Raw genomic sequence first — 17,693 nt, forward strand, 5'->3', positions numbered from 1 at the left:
CCAGACAATTAGATAATCATAGTTGATTTTGAGGTGTAAGAATGGAAAGAAATATAACACATGACCAGGGAATACACTAACTCACACGCACCGGACTCTTAGAAAGGAAAGAAAGAAACTCGTTATGAACTCCAAACTCATTAATTCAAGATCTAGTTATTAACCTGATTAAAGTATTGTGGAAACATGCCCTGATAGCTTTTAAGTAATTATTTTAACCAGACTGCTAGTTTGTTGCCCTCCGTGTTCTTTTTGTAGTTAATGTTCATTCACGTCTTAAGAACACATTTTGTTTTTAATGTTTTAACATTTTTCAGCCTTAAATTTCCCTTTTGAAATGGCAGACTCGCCTGTGTATTCAAAGATGTAAATCTGTGGCCGTCGTAATTCACACCTCTCCCCCACTAAGGAATGCAGGTCCTATTGCTCTGGTTAACATCATTTCAGAACCCTTTAAATCGGAAATTCACTATACCTTTATACTTTTATGCTTTGCTCTTTACTAAACCGGAAAATGTATCTATATAACCAACACAAAAGTTAAAACTATGCTGACTAGTTGCAATAGTTCAACCAATGACAAACAAGACATAATTCTTCAGCCTGGAACCTGTAGAAGAAAATGAAGGTAAACCTCAAAATTGTTCTCTTGATTAGAAAGTGTTTCATCACATTGCTTGATACCCTGCTTCTCACAATATTAGAATTAACCAACAGTTATTTAAGTTATTGTAAAAGCATATACATATGTAATTTTTCGATCATAGCCTCGTGCTCCAAGAAAAGTTCCTTTCTTCTCCTGCGGGTGGCAGTATTGTCTTGTTAAATGGCCCACGGGTCCTTGACCAGTTAAAGGGTCAAACTGTGTGCGTGAGTGTGTAAATTAGATGTGACTGTTTAAGAGGTGTGCTCCGAAGATAGCGGATCAGCAGGTGACATGTTAATCCCCAAAGTTTATGGGTCTTTTGTTCAGATGCTTTTAGCGAGACAGATGTTTCCAGCAAATGGTCGTAAAAGTCGTTAAAGTGTTATCATTCAAGGTTGGGGAGAATCCCCCTCTGCTCTCCAGTGGAATTTCTTAAGTGGATCTAAGAGTGTGATTTCACAATGAGACATCAGGCTATCTGCTACATATCCCCCCCCATCGGGTGATAATCAGCAGAGATCCAGGTTATCAGTCGATGAGATGACGTAGATAGCTGTGGACAAAAAGGTTACTGGGTATCTCAACTCTTACTGGTGGCATTTGCTGGTCAGTACACAACAGGCTGCATTAGCGTTATCCAAACCAGAGCTAAACCACTTCCCTTACTGCAGCTACCTGCATAGGTTCATCAGTTGCGTCCTCCTGAGTTTCCACTGACACTTCTTGACCCCCCCTTCTACGTCTCACAAATCTAACCACCTTACCCGACCATGAATCCATTTGTCTCTGTAGCTTCACGGTCTTCCTACGATAAAAACACGTTATACCAAAGGTTGCTACATACCCCAGACATACCAGCACAGCTAACAAGGTATCGGGCAATGACCAGGAGTATCTTACAGGTTGGACTGTCCATGTGGGACGCGACTCGATCTCTTTTAAGACATTATTGATGGGGGTCAAATCGATAGACTGGGGACCCTCATACTGTATCCGACCAAGGGTGTCAGGGCTGAGTTCTAAGGAGTGGGTAGTAAAGAAATCAGACACCTCAATTTCACTCTCATATTGATCAGGTACTAAGTGGTACAGGGACCATTCCCCAACATGCAGAGTAGCCCCAGGTGGTACGTCTACCCAAAATGTTTGTTCCGGAAGGGGAATACGTTCATCGATATCATGCTGGTCATAGGACAACACCGCTTCCCGTGCCGCAGTATTTACCAACCACCGGCTCCCTACGATTTCAACCTGAGTCTCGACCTGTTGGTACCTATGAGTGACAGTGGCAGGACACTGGTCCTTAGTGAGCATGGGCTTAAGGCCACAAAGATTGCCGGCACCCTCTCGAGTGAACGGTTTACTGGGACAGAGATAGTGTATATCCTTGGACAGGGTACACATGCGCAAATTTGGGGCCAGATAAAGTCCAGGATTGATGTCTTGGTAAGCTACCAAGGTCGGAGTCTGAATTTTGATGTGTGCTTCTTTTTGCCAAAACCCAACATTTACCACTTCTTTTAAGCGATAAATGTTTTCCGCAGCTATTATAGGTAAGTTGACCAGAAAAGCTACTTCTCTATTTTCTGGATTGACATAAAGAGGTACTGCACTTCCGAGTGTATAGGCTAAATGTGCTTGGAGATCAGTAACTTCCTCTCGGGTAGCCCGACTGAGGATTTCCTGTACCAGGGTTAAAGGCACCAGATAAGCTGGTATCTTGCCCATAGCTAGACTGTCTACTGAGGATCCCACTTCCTGTAGCATGTCATTCAAAAGCATGTTAATCACTTGGATGTGAGCCATATCTGTCTGGATTGCCCGGGTCAGGGAGGTGATCGTTTGCAGAGTTTTGTTTAAAGCTACCGTGTGGGTATTGAGGACCACAATGGTACCCTGTAAAGTTTGTCCAATTGCCTGTAGCTGTCTCTGTTGGGTGTCTATTTGGTCCTTGATGTGTGGTAGTTCTGCCTGTAGTTCCCCTACATTACGGCGGACCGTGGCTAGGCCCACGGCATTAACAGCGGATGTGCCGACGCCAAGGAGTGAGCCTACAGCGGCGGCAGCAGTTAATAAACCTGCAAGAAACCGTTTGGATCTCTTTTGAGCCCCATTCAGTTCAGACTGTGTGACCGCAAATTTTTGCAGCTGTTGTAGCATGTGGGTGGTGTCTCGTTCGGCATGGCTTACTGCCTCTCGTACCCACCAATGCCCAGCCCACCCCACTTGGCGGGACCAATCAGGGAAGTTCTTTTTACATACTTCCTCCGGGTTCAGTCGTACAAACACCCTTTGGGTATGTAACCGGCAGTTTGTGATTAGTAGTCCCGAATTATCCCTAAGAACTACTCCTGAGGTAGGTCCGGGGGAGATCACATCAGGGGCCGCAACGATCGTCCCCAGCACGAGCGTCAGGAGCAGGAGAGTCCTCATCTTCCTAACGAGACAAATGTACATGATTAACCTGGGTGTACTAGTGTGAACCACCAATGAAGTAGAATCTAACAGATAAGTGGCTAACAATCAGTGATATCCTATTCCCAGGCACAAAATGATGGTTCTGTTGGCTGGCTTGATCGGCCGATGTGTAATGGTACTTGGGTTGAAATTGCAAACAACAGACTACTGTATATGGATCAAAGATCAATGTATTCCTAAATTTAAAAAATGAAGTTATTAGTTTAGTTGCCAGTTGTACAGCTAGGAGTTGCTAAACACCTAGGGGTCTAGCAGGGGTTTTGTCCACCTGATTAGACTCTAATCAAGGCATTGGCGGCCCCGACTTGTCCCATAGGGCTTTGGTGTGGCTTAATTTGGTTGCGGTGTACCCACTTGCGGGTTGGCTCCTTAGAACCTTGGCTGATCTGGATCTGGTACACCACCGGGGACAATTTGTCCGTGATTGTGTGGGGTCCAGTCCAGCGAGGCATGAGTTTGCGAGCCAGCCTACCCGTATTCGATTGGGGTTTCTCGACAGGTTGAGCGAAAATGTAGTACCACACCTTATCTCCCACCTGAAGCTCGTCATAGGACGCCTTCTGATCATAGTAGGCCTTCCGACCCTGGGCACTTCGTGCCATGTGCTGTTGGGCAAAAGCAAAAGTGGATTTTAGGTGTTTCTGCAAATCGTCTATGTACTGCTGTGTTGTGTAGGCAACTGAGGTATCTGTTCCACCTGGCTGATATAACAGATGTAGCGGAAGTGTCATCTGTCTGCCTGTCATCACCTCGAATGGAGAGACGCCGGTGGAATCGTGAGGAGTTGCCCTAATGGCCATGAGTACCAATGGCAATTTCACATCCCAGTCGCGGTGATGCGTGGCCACAAATTTCTTGAGGATGCTGACCACTGTGCGGTTAGCCCGTTCGACCTGACCAGAGGACTGGGGGTGGTAGCTCACGTGCAACTTGGCTTTTACACCGAGGACGTGCCACATTTGTTGCATGACTTCTGCCGTGAAATGAGTACCTCGATCTGAGTCAACCCTACAAGGAAGACCAAACCGGGTGAAGATATGATTAACCAGGAGACACGCTGTGGTTATAGCGGTGTCATTGGCGGCTGGAAGACACTCCACCCACTTGGTGAATGCACATGTGACTGTGAGGAAATATTTGTTCCCTCGAGCAGACTTTGTGAGCGGGCCCACCCAATCCATTTGCAGATCCGACCACGGGAAGGTTAACCCCTTTCTCTGTAAGGGAGCCCTGTGCAGAGGATTCGCCGGCTGGAACTGGCAGCACACCAAGCATCCTTTAATGTAACTAGCTACATGCTCCCGCATTCGTGGCCAAAAGGCCACCTGTTTGAGTGTCCTATAGGTTTCCTTGATCCCTTTGTGACCTGCTGATGGAGAGTCATGGGCGTGCCCCAACATTACCCCCCTGTGGCACGGAGGCACCACGAACGCAGGAGAAGTGTGGGTCTCAGTGACATGAACAAGCAAGCCCTTGACCACCTTCAAGAATGCGCGGTTGTCCAAGAGTTGTTTAAGCGGAATTGATGCCTCCAGCATTTGGCTGGTTATGGGATTGTTGGTGGGATCAAGCAAGAAAGCCTTAATAGATTTGATGTCGGGGTCTGCGTCTTGTAGCGTGATCAAATCAGCATCTGTTATTTCTGGATCAATGGAGACCGCAGCGCAGGGTGGGATTTCTGTTGTTGAGGTTTGTTTAGCTTGTGCTCTAGTCACGGCTAAAACAGTGGGGTTGGGTTGGGTTGGGTATTTCAACGGGTCAAAGACCCATGAAACTCCTTCCAAGGCACCTCTTTTGGCCAGTGAATCAGCTTGATCATTGTATGTCTTGTCTGTCCCTGGGACACGTGAGTGTCCCCTCACCTTTTTCCAGTAGACAAGCATGTCATGCCGAACTACCAGGTAGTCCGCGGCTGTGAACAGCTCTGTGTGTTTGACTGCTTTCCTGCCAGATGTGAGAAAACCTTTGGTTTTCCAGATTGGCAAGTGACATGTGAAACTTAGACGTGCGTAGTTGGAATCTGTACAGATTACCAGGGTTTTTACCCCCTGGTCGATAGCAAGTTGGATTGTGATGAGTATGGCAGCGATTTCGGCATACTGAGAAGTTTGTGATCCTAGTTTGAACTGTTGTGGTTCGCAAGGATTGTCATCAAGCCAGACGATTCCTGCACCAGCTTTGAGGCCTTCTTGGTCATGTCGGAAAGAGCATCCATCTACGTAGACCGTGGGAATGTTTTCACACTCCTTGGGGTCAAAGTAACGATGGTTTGTGGGTTTTTGGGAGGCGAGATTGGGAATGGGCCCTGATGTGGCCGGTATGTCAGTTTCGCACCGCTGACATGCCGCCAGATCAGTGCCTAGAGGTAATCTCGAGTTTTGCGCATAGCGCACCTCAACCTCAAAACTTTGTAGGGCCATTAACCAGGAGGCGACTCGTGCGTTGGTGACCACACCTTCTCGAATGCGCTGACTGTTGAGAAAGACCACTGGCTGGTGGTTCGTTTCTACAATGATCTTTTGTCCCCCAAGGTAGTTGGAGAAGTGTTTCACTGCCCAGACCGTGGCCAAAAGTGCTTTCTCACAGTCAGAGTATTTGAGTTCCGGAGCCATCAAAGCTTTGCTTGCATAAGCCACCACTCTCTTGTCTCGATCGTGTACCTGGTATAGACCAGCACTCACACAGTGCTCTGAAAACCCAACTTGAAGGTAGAATTCTCTGCTGTGGTCCGGATAGGTTAAACAGGGTGCCGATGCCAGTTTGTCTTTAAGGGTTTGCATGGCTTGTGCCTGGGCCTCACCCCAAATGAAAGGTACATCCTGCTTTAACAGCTGGTACAGTGGCTTGGCCAGTTCCGCAAAGTTTTCGATGAACTGGCGGGAGTAGTTGCATACCCCCAAGAAGCTGCGAAGGGCGTGGATGGTTTTTGGTTCCGCGATATCCATGATGCCTTGGGCACGACATGGTTGCGGGAGAACACCATCTGGACCAACCAAAAGGCCCACATAGTTGACCTTAGTTTTGCACCGCTGACATTTGGCTAGGGATATTTTCGCACCTGCTTTTGTGAGCTGATCTAGCACATGATCAATCTCTTCCAAGTGGGCATCGAGAGAGTTGTTCCGGATAAGAACATCGTCAACATAAATCAAGGTTCCTCGTTCTCTTGCATCAGGACAAGCTTTGTTGAGAAAGATGTTGAATTCAGCTGGTGAATTGGAATATCCGAATGGGCAGCGGGTGAATGTAAATTGACGGCCGGCGAATGTGAATGCCAGTTTGTGTTGGTCTTCCACATGGACCGGAATGGTCCAGAACCCCGATGCCACATCTAAGGTTGAAAAATATTTGGCATCTCTGACCCTAGGGAGTTCTTGCTCCAATTGGGTCATGGGCCATCTAGAAAGAGGGACCTGGTCATTTAGGCGGCGATAGTCAATAGTCAGACGCCATTTGCCATTGGGCTTCAACACCGGCCAAAGTGGCGCAGAGTAGGTGCTGTTGCATGGTCGGATTATTCCTTTGTCTAAGAGATCATCTATGATCTCTTGCACCGGCCCGTATGATGCAAGTGGAATCTTGTATTGGCGAACGTAAGCAGGAGCAGCGTCGGGATGCGTCGGAATACGAATCATATGGATGTGGGTCAATCCACAATCCATAGAATCTTGAGAGAAAGACGCACGATACTTAGTCAGCACTGTTCTGAGCTTTACACGCTCTTCGTCTGATTGCAAGGCATCCGCATCTAACAGCATTTGCTGTAGTTGCTTCTCAAACTCTGTTTGAGTTGAAGGAAAACTGTCGGCCTCCTCCTTCTGCTTCACCAGGACTGTGTTAGTGTCAGGTGATGGGACAGAATCGAGACTAAGGACAGTGACTGTATCCAAGACCATCTGGTCCCTGTGGGTCAGATCAATGCGGTACAACGCATCTTCATTGGTCTCCAAGACAGGAAAAATAGCAATTGCCCCAGACGGTCGGGTGTATAATGTCTTGGACTCTTGCTTTGGGAGCAGCTGCTGAGGAATCGGACCGATGACTGGAAGCCGCAGTTCAAAGTCATGAAATTTGGTGCTAACCAGCCAACCCAGTTCTGTGAGTTGGGGAATCACTATGTCCTGAGTTGTACAATTTTGAACGAACAAGTACACTGACCTAGCACGTAACTCCACAAGAGGTGTGGCTTCCACGGTCAGACCAAGATCAAAGAATCGATGTGAGGGTTGGAACAGTGCATGGGGGTGACATAGTTGTTGTCCAGGTAGGATGGTCAGGTAGAGGCCGATATTTTTGGTATTTGCCGGTAGGGTGATGGCTTGGTTGTTTGCCACCTGACAAACTTCAGGTATGGTCTGACCCGAGTGCAGATACTCTGGTTCAGGGTAAGAGCCATCTGCCTGAGTGTCTGTGAGGGACCAAAGGATGTTATTGATGGTGTCTACCTGAACATCCAACCTGACCAACATGTCACCGCCCACATAGATGGAATGAGGTAAGTCTGGGACCACAAGAAAAAGCTGGGTGAACTCTTTCTTGTTCCACCGGACGGTCAAAGAACAAGTGCCGACTGCCAGCAAGGTGGGTTGAGGAACGGGCCCAAGCGGAAAAGCTCCCTGGGATTGAATGAAATGAAAGCTAGCATGGGTTGCCGATAATGAGTTTACTAAGTCTTGGCTGACTGCGGATTTGTCCGACCACAGGGCGATGACCACGTCATCCACCTGGAAGTCGTCCAATGTGACCCCCTTCTCCACTCTGGGACAATATTCCCCAGGATTTTCAGATGGGACCATGGTACACAAGAAGGTGTCACGTTGTTCCAAGACTGAGCTTGGAGGCCAAGAAGGATTTGTAAACTGTGAAACGGCGGCTGTAGGCTCTTCCTCAATCTCCATAGGAACCACGGGGTCGATCAGTCCCTTGCATGGTTGGAACTGTCCACAAAGACGGTAGCACTGGATCTCCTCCTCACGAGAGGGAAGAACAGGAAGGGGTTGCCGAACCTGCGCCCAGATCTTAAGACCTTGAAAGTCGATAAGGGGCTCGAACCGATTAAGAAGATCTTTTCCTGCGAGGAATGGGATGGACTCCAAGGGAGACACATGAATTGGATGAACAACAGTCACGGGCCCAATCGTAAGTTGAATTAGGGCCATCGAATGTATGGTGATGCCCGTGTGTGAGTAGGGCTGGATATTGAGAGAACAGTTACTCAGCTGTATCTCCCTGTTCCGTCGCCGAGCGGATGCCCGCACTCGGTTAAAAAGGGACATGGACATCAGTGTGATGTCTGATGCCGTGTCAAGAAGAGCATCTTGCACAAATTCATCCTCCAAAGTAGTAGCAAGATAGAATTTTCTGGCCACCCCCCTTTCGCTCAGATGGCCCAAGAACTGTCGGAAAGGAAGCTCCCCCCGAATTAGAAATGGGTCTTCTTCCTTGAGAGAGTGGTCAGTGTCTAGTTCCACAACTAGGACTGCACTAGGTGCAGTGTCTTGGGCATGCTCCCAAGTAGCTCGTTTGGGGTCTTTTTCATGGGGAGCAGTGCTCGACTGCTCCTGGATGTTGCGCCCTTGGTTGAGGTTACCCCTTTTCTCCTTGCGCATTTGGTTAACCCATTGTAGGATTAACTCAAGATCCCCTGCCTCCAGGCCGTTAAGGGTTTTGTCAAGTGATGATTTAGGGCTTTTTGCAGTCTGGTTTGGTCCAGAGTGCCTGTTATTCCCATGATGGTGTGGCCTGCCACCACGTTGATGGTGGGAGGCTCGACCTCGATGGGGTCTGCCCTGGCCGCGATTCACCTTATAAGTAGGTGAGCGGCGTCGCTGTGGATCGACCTGCTGACTTTGGGCTGGTTCTTGTCTATAGGGTCTGGACCCGTGAGTCTTATCTGTTCCCTGGAAGCTGTGCTTCCCCTCTAGTTCCATACAAGGGTTACTGGCTACTGCAAGGACCTCGGAGTCGGTTTTTTTACCCAAACTTTGCTGAACTTTTGCAAAGCCTCTAAGAGCTAGATCTCTTAGCTGCCGACTAGTCAGGGTGCGGGGACAAGCCGAGACACCTAAATGGTGGCTGGTTGAAGGATGGAGGTTCTGGACAAACAGGACCTTGAAATTTTCGTCCTCCTCCATCTCTGGTTCATTCTTGAAGCCAAAGTAAGCGCGCCTGAGGCGATAGTAGTACTGTTCGGGACCCTCCTGCCTGTTCTGCCTCACCGCGAATGCAGCAGAGAGGCCTAACTGGGTTGAGAAGCTAGAGAATTCTGCCACCAATGCTTGGCAGAGAGCCCTATAGTTCCCCCTTACGTGTGGTGGTTGGCGTTCAATGAAACTGCTAACGTCGCGGTTGGATGTTATTTTAATGAGATAGATTCTGTCGTCTATGGTGGCCAGAGGGAAGCGCCGTAGATAGTAATCAATGTCATTTAGATAAAGGTGGATATCATTAGGACAGCCAGGCTTAGGTTCAAACCGGCTGATATTGCGGGCAACTTTATCCAAATCTCTATCTGAGGGCGTTATGGGCCTGGCCATATCTGCATTTGTTTGGGGTCGTTGGGTGCGTTCAGATTCGTCCCAGCCAAACAGGGTCCGGTTCACCTTTTTGGGGCCAGCCGGTTCCGGTTTGACTCTGATGGGTGATCGAGGAGCTTCAGCTCCTCCCTGGTAACCCATGGAAGTTACGGGCGTAGGAGTATGTACCTCCGTCTTAAAGAGATGTGGGGTCGCTGGTCTACCCTTTGTTGGGCTTACCTTTGGCCCCCGGGAATATGTCTCATCCCGTTCTAATTTGAACTCTGCCAACTGCGTTTCTGCATCCCTTTTTTCTATACGAGCTAATCTTAAAGCACTCATAGCCTGTGTTAGTTCAGCCTCGAGTTCGGTCTGCTGCTCCTGGGCTTCCTCCAGCTTACCTCGTGACTGGATGGCAAGTTTTGTGGCTGTTTCGGCTTCTTCCTGCAGTGACTTTACTTTATGTTCAAGGGCTTCTTGTTGGGATTGTATCTCTGAACCAGTATTATGCCATTGCGCCAATTCGTCCCTGAGTTTTTGGTTAGTTTGCTGGAGAGCTGTACAGTGGTTAGTAGCATGTTGCTCTCTCTCTTGTGAGAGTTGGAGTTGTCTCCAGAGTATGAGGGACATTTTGTATACGGTGTCTATTTGTTCTTTTATTTTAAGGGATTTAGTTAGGTGGTCGTCCACACAGCTAGTCATCAAACTCTGAAGGTGGGCATCATCTGCCTGTTGCACGCCTTCAGCATAGTCTGGAATGCGGCAGCTTACTAAATCAAGAAGAGTGGCTTCTACTTGGTCCACCGACTCAGCCTCGCTGAGGAGCGGGGACCCTGCCTCTCTTGGAGAACTCATTTTGACTTGACGAGGGTCAAGCGATGCGAGCTGTATTGGAAGCCAGTCCCGGATGGGTGACTTAGCACTGCTGCTGAGATTGGAGGGATTGATGCTAAGGTAACAAACTTTTGATGCGTAGTCCCTAGTGAATCTAATAAGCCAAAAGTGTAAGTTTTTTTTTTTTTTTTTTTTCAATGGATAATTATTATTTTAATTTTATTTGGGTGACCTTGGATAGGTATAAGTTTTAATAGTTTTGCATAAAAATTGTCAAATACCTATTAGTAATTAATTAATTTATTAACTAGGTGGTAACTGACAAGGTTTGAATGACTGTGGATGAATTAAAGATAGCACTGCTGTCACCAAACACCACAGTCAAATCCTGTCAAAAACCAGCATAGAGCGGATGTATGTATGTCTATAAGGCTTTGATTTATTTAGATTCAACAAAGTGACTCAGACAGAGTCTAAGCTACCTTCAGTATTAGCGAGCAGATTTTTTTTTTTTTTTTTTTTTTTTTTTTTATTTAAATTTTTTTTTTTTTATATGACTAAATAGGATAAGGATTATATGCCTGTATTTAGAATAACAAGAAGAAGTGGATAATATGTTTGACAAAACAAAATAATGAATGGCTACTATGGATTACCTAAATAACAGGTATTTATAGCAACCAATGATTATAACTTGAATGTTTAAAAATACTGGATATTATGGTTAGCTCAAATGAATATATTTAATGTAAGCAATGTGAGTAGAACAGCTGACAAGCAAGTTAGCTTTGAGAGTTGACACTATGTTTGAAGTAGGATGGCTACATAGAACAAAATAGTGAATTATTACAATTGAGTTATCTAAATGTATCTATTTGAAGTGAATTCTATTTTGAATATATACTTACTAGTAATTAAGAATGGAAATGGCACTTACTAGTATTAATAATAACTAGGATGATACAACATTTAAAATATAACAGTAACCAAGCAAAGAAAGCAGGGGAAGAGGATATCTCGATTAAGGTATGTCAAAACTCATATGAAGCCAACACCAACCACACGTAAACACAGTTTACTACAAGAATTTCCCAAAATAGCGTATAAATGAACTGCAACCCCCTTTAACCTGAGTATTCACCCAAACGACCAGAAGAGGGCAGTGTAGATATAGCTTTACCCCTAGAGGCACGAAAAGGTAAGACAGCCTTGAGGCAAGATGTAACTGATACAGTTGACCACGAGATGGCGACTAGAGGCCACTGGTGGGGAAGGCTCCGCCTACCGGTGACACAACTGAGTCCCGCCCCCTTGAGTGGGAGGACAAACCTCAGCTCCTGAGAGCTCAGTTGCTTTCAAGCTTTGTGGGGAACACAACGGTCTTGCTGACCTTAACACAGAGACACAGAGAGGAGCACAGCACGCAGGAATTTACTTCACACAGTCTGAGTCAAGCGGGGCTTCCGCTGAGGGCGTGATCCTCGCCCGTCGCGTTTTCGCGACTGTAAACCTCTCTACCACCTAAAAGGATAGCGTTACGCCGCGGTTTGCAAAGCCGCGGGGCACACGAGAGGGTCCCAGTACGACCGGGGTGCGGAAATCCGCGCACACGGGCCGTTTAAACTGGGAAGCGGGTTTACTGCACTGGAAATCCGCAGCTACAGCAACCTCGCTGAGGCCTTTACAAATAGCGCTGATATAATTCACGTGATAATAGTTGTCGGCTGAGCCTGTTTAGATACCCCGGGTAAATGTAAAGCACCAATAACAGTGATAATGAAAGCAGACGCACAGCGGCGTCTACAATACACACACGCGCTCACACTGATCAGCTCTTTGGCGAGTAATATGAGGCGTTTCACAAGTGATTACCAATGCTCTTTAAAACACATACACACAAAGGAGTTGGATATATATATAGATGTATATAGATGTGCGCGCACACAGACAGAGGAGTGACCCGGTTAGCTTTCGCCAGCCCGCTGGCGTTTTACTAACGCGGAGCGTAAGGTAGATATTTAATAAACACAACACACCAATACGTTTCTTAACTCCGTGCTTTCTCCCGTAGATCAGAGATGTGACGTTGGCCCCGCGTCGGCCGCGCCAAATATGTAGTGGTTACAATGGATACCGAACTATTTACCTGATATCAATATTAATTTTAATATTAATATTAAAGGTTAATAGGGCGCCAGTAGCGGCTAGCTACAAAATTTATATTTAACCTCAGGGTGAGTTCTTGTCGGTTTCAGAAAGTCTTTGAACCACGGGAGGAACACACTTAAGTCAAGAATTGGCTAAAACAAGTAATGTTTATTTAGAATAAAAGTAATACATGGATATATGCAGAATTAGATAAGGGGCATAATTCAAACAACAATTTGAGAGTGAAATTCAAGCACGCTGATGATAACAGTCTTACAACCAAACCTTCTCATCGCATATATGAATAACCCAAACAACCGAAATGTATAAGTAGATAAAAATAAACAAATCAATACCCAGCTTAATATACCAAAGGGGAAGTAATTATGATAACCCACTAGGAGATAAACCTAAATATGACTAACTAAACCCACTATAAGAATATTAGGAGATTAAACAAGATTATATGTGATTATATACTGCTATAAACGAACTAACTACTAAAGAAGCAAAAACGCTCTAAATCCAAGCTAATTGAGTTAACTAGATTACATTAGAACTATGGAACTGACAGGGATCACCACCATCTCAACCGGGAATGACTATAACTGAGGACTTAGCAAGACTCAACCTAACCAGACCAACAGAACGCCACCAGAGAATTAGAGATTTAACCAGCGCCTCACTTTGCGTTGACCGGCCTCGGGCAACCGGTGTCGTCTCTGCCGCGAAGGGAACCGTTGGTGTCGACCGCCAGGAAGGGTAGCTCGATCCAAGTGGCCGAAGCGGGTTCTTCAGGTGGACTTCACGGTGCAAGCAGGGCTTCGGTTCCAACGGCAAGCGGGAGCCTCGCTCCGGGCAACTGGTTGATTCAGGATTCTCTTCGCGTCTGGGTCTGGTACGGCGAGCGATGTATAACGCTAAAGATGAGCGGTGAACTATAGGCAGCTCCGTAGCGCTAAGGTGGTTCAATAGCTGGAAGCACCTAATTCTCTAATTCTGTTGATAATCGCTGGACTTGTGTTGGTCAGCGCGGATGCGCTGCAAGCGCAGCTCAAGCTAAGATCTATGACTCAAAAACTTAAGAATCACTAAGCTGAATCTAGGAGAAAGTAAAACAAAAGAGAGAGTACAAAATTCTAACTAAAACTCTAAGTTAAAATTACTTCTAAGAAAAAAAATTGAACTTAACTAAACCTAAAAAGCGCACGAACTCCGAACTGCGAACCACGAACTCCCAACCGAATGAACTAACATCCCCCTTTATTGGAAAACACGTTCCCTTCGTGACGTATTGGCCCTAACTTGTGATAGGTTTCCTAACTGCAAGTATAATTTCTAAAAACCCAATCATCTTCCAGGTAGGTGGAGTCTTGCCTAGATGACTTCCCCCTTTTTTTCTTTATTAACTTAAACCTTAACATTCTTAAATGATCAAATTAAACCATTGCTTATTAAAATGTACTTTGACATAGAAAACCCACAATTTCCCCACATTCACCCACTGTTGCATAGCATTTTAGTGATATGAATAAACATCTCAGAACTGAAATCCTAACCAGACAATTAGATAATCATAGTTGATTTTGAGGTGTAAGAATGGAAAGAAATATAACACATGACCAGGGAATACACTAACTCACACGCACCGGACTCTTAGAAAGGAAAGAAAGAAACTCGTTATGAACTCCAAACTCATTAATTCAAGATCTAGTTATTAACCTGATTAAAGTATTGTGGAAACATGCCCTGATAGCTTTTAAGTAATTATTTTAACCAGACTGCTAGTTTGTTGCCCTCCGTGTTCTTTTTGTAGTTAATGTTCATTCACGTCTTAAGAACACATTTTGTTTTTAATGTTTTAACATTTTTCAGCCTTAAATTTCCCTTTTGAAATGGCAGACTCGCCTGTGTATTCAAAGATGTAAATCTGTGGCCGTCGTAATTCACACCTCTCCCCCACTAAGGAATGCAGGTCCTATTGCTCTGGTTAACATCATTTCAGAACCCTTTAAATCGGAAATTCACTATACCTTTATACTTTTATGCTTTGCTCTTTACTAAACCGGAAAATGTATCTATATAACCAACACAAAAGTTAAAACTATGCTGACTAGTTGCAATAGTTCAACCAATGACAAACAAGACATAATTCTTCAGCCTGGAACCTGTAGAAGAAAATGAAGGTAAACCTCAAAATTGTTCTCTTGATTAGAAAGTGTTTCATCACATTGCTTGATACCCTGCTTCTCACAATATTAGAATTAACCAACAGTTATTTAAGTTATTGTAAAAGCATATACATATGTAATTTTTCGATCATAGCCTCGTGCTCCAAGAAAAGTTCCTTTCTTCTCCTGCGGGTGGCAGTATTGTCTTGTTAAATGGCCCACGGGTCCTTGACCAGTTAAAGGGTCAAACTGTGTGCGTGAGTGTGTAAATTAGATGTGACTGTTTAAGAGGTGTGCTCCGAAGATAGCGGATCAGCAGGTGACATGTTAATCCCCAAAGTTTATGGGTCTTTTGTTCAGATGCTTTTAGCGAGACAGATGTTTCCAGCAAATGGTCGTAAAAGTCGTTAAAGTGTTATCATTCAAGGTTGGGGAGAATCCCCCTCTGCTCTCCAGTGGAATTTCTTAAGTGGATCTAAGAGTGTGATTTCACAATGAGACATCAGGCTATCTGCTACAGGTTCATCTCTTATCCATCTAATTTCTCTATCATACTGGAATTGCTGTTTTCAGATGCTGAATGCTTTGCCTTTTCCCTTCATCCTTCCCAACGCTATCAGTTCGGTCTGGCCCAGTTTAACAGGGATTAAACTCTACCTCTCCCAGCCTGCCACCAATGTCAACAGGCGTTAGTTTCAAGTAAATGTTGGTCATGACATTAGATGACAAACATTTTACATCTGAATAACGTCTAATACTGTTAAGTGCCGGCAGGGCTGCCTTTCACGTATGGCAGGATCTGTGAGGCTCCAGATGCTACAAGACCAGGGCTGATGAAGGGGCCTACATCAAATACTATTACTTAAAATCAAGAACTTTTACCTATTGTTTCCTATCAAACTGTTGCATACTGACTGAAATTTTCTGGTAGACATACAAACAAAACAAATAAAACCACCAAACATATACAGATAACTATACAAGAGTCACCATACAGAACTGAAGTTAAACACATGGGTCTCTTTTCACAGACAGTGATTAGGGCTAGTCCTGGACTATGCAACATTCTGAATGGAGATTCTTCACTGAAGAGAAAATCTAGTTCAGGACTAGACTCAATCCCCGTATTCTACAATATGGGAAAATGCACAGTTGTTGCCTCTAGCCTCTTCTCTCTGACTCTGACTATGAAAGGAAGTCAAATTAACAAGTCGGCACGTAACTCAAGGCAGGAGTGTAATCTCGGCTCATTCAGACGGAGGTGGGGAGAAACATCAGTGTGGGAACCCCGCTGTCCCCCAGCACAGAGCAGGACTCCAAAAGCAGTGAAGAGAAATCGGGGATATTGGACGTGGCACCTCACACTCTGGGAGCTCCAGCAGGGCGGGTGGGAGGGGGGCTGCCCCAGGCACTTTTGCCCTAGCTGGGGTGAGCGATCGTGGGGGAAAGAGGAGCTGGCAGGCCCACTTCCTTTTGGCTTTGTGGAGGAGACCTAATTAGCGAAGGGCTTTCCTCTTCACTTTGTGTCTCCCCTTTCTGCTCTTACATTCACTCTACTCTTCTCCCTTTCTTCACCCCCTTCATCTTTTCATCTTCCTTCCTCGATTTTGCTTTGCTCCACTCCTCTTACCATTGGTATGGAAGAGTTCCAGTGTGAGGAGGCTGAGAAAGAGAGAAATCAATAGCAGATGAATGATGAGCGAGAGAGTGAGCAAAGGAAGAAGAGAGAAGGAGAGATAATTACCAAGAAGAAAATCATATTTAAATTATATTCCCAAATACTAAATATCATACCTTTTGTCCTTTTTAAAACTGTGATTGTTTTAATGCAGCAATCTGTTTAAGCAGTCTCAGCTGTTAAGGAGACGCTGACGTGTCTCAGAGGACGTCATTACGGCTAGTTTGAACAGTCTGTGAATGCTTAGCACTTCTCCGCTGATTGAATGTGACCTTTCATCCAGAGCAGGTGCTCATGTCCAGCCTCCATTGATCACTCTCTTATCACTGCTGTGCGATCTGTGTGACAGCATGTCAGCGTGTCAGTGGGGCTTCTGGCCTCTTTCAGCTCTCTGGTCCATCACCTGGTCCTTATTGGCTCAAATATGTACAGGCGACACCATTCAGAGAGGCCTGGCTTTCTATGACAGAACACTGTTACCTTCAGCCTGGGCCAAGCGTCCATAAACACAGTCGCGTGGTGCTCTTTCATGACTAGAAAGATCAGTGTTTCCTCAAGTGGGCAATAGATCAGTGAACACAGCACAGTGTGGGATGATTTCAAAGGCTTGTTTTATGTCTGTCTTCAGCCTGTGGCATTGCTGGAGTTTGACAAATAAAAACATAAAAATAGAAAAAAATGTTTTGGATTTTTTAAAGCAAACCTTCATCTATAGAATCTTTAAACTATCATCTTTGCTAATACAGTTACAATATAATGAACATAACATTAAAACTACAATAAGATTTTTAGTGATGCTAAAAATAGTAATGCTGTCAGACAAAGACTAATCAGAACATCCAGGGTGCATGAGGCCAGTTCTACAACTCTATTCAAATTGAAAAAGTTGGGATAAAAACAACAGTGTTTCTTATACTTAAACCTTATCTGGACGTGATTTGTTTCCCAGGGGGTCCTGGGGTAAATTTCTCTTTACCACAGGACCCCACTGTGATTTTATTCCTGTCCGGAACAACCATGTATATGTTTTTCTCAGACGTCCTCTGAGAAAATTACAGGCTGAATTACCTAATGTTTTTTGCTGAATTCCGTGGTTCTCCAGTCATTTTAATCCCGCCCGGACGCACATCTCTGAGTTTCGTCACCTCACCTTTAATAAAATAGCTATTTGTCCACTGCCACTCACTGTAATTACACTTTGGGCGCACATTTCCATTTCCACT

At 45.3% G+C, this 17,693-nt stretch overlaps 1 protein-coding gene across 1 annotated transcript; it reads right to left on the reverse strand.

Moving 5' to 3' along the window:
• Positions 1–1,058: 1,058 nt before the first annotated feature.
• LOC125805064 (uncharacterized) lies at positions 1,059–14,722 on the reverse strand. Its single transcript, XM_049485406.1, has 2 exons — positions 13,308–14,722; positions 1,059–3,083 (listed from the first exon to the last, which is right to left on the reverse strand). Exon 2 carries the CDS (start codon positions 3,077–3,079, stop codon positions 1,295–1,297), a length of 1,785 nt encoding a protein of 594 aa, XP_049341363.1. The 5' UTR covers positions 3,080–3,083; positions 13,308–14,722; the 3' UTR covers positions 1,059–1,294.
• Between the last annotated feature and the right edge of the window lie 2,971 nt (positions 14,723–17,693).

Source organism: Astyanax mexicanus, chromosome 11 (assembly GCF_023375975.1).
Source record: "Astyanax mexicanus isolate ESR-SI-001 chromosome 11, AstMex3_surface, whole genome shotgun sequence".
Taxonomy (NCBI): Eukaryota; Metazoa; Chordata; class Actinopteri; order Characiformes; family Acestrorhamphidae; genus Astyanax; species Astyanax mexicanus.

Bases quoted from the DNA above. Each gene is read 5' to 3' on its own strand.
- LOC125805064 (XM_049485406.1), bottom strand. From the start codon at position 3,079: ATGAGGACTCTCCTGCTCCTGACGCTCGTGCTGGGGACGATCGTTGCG.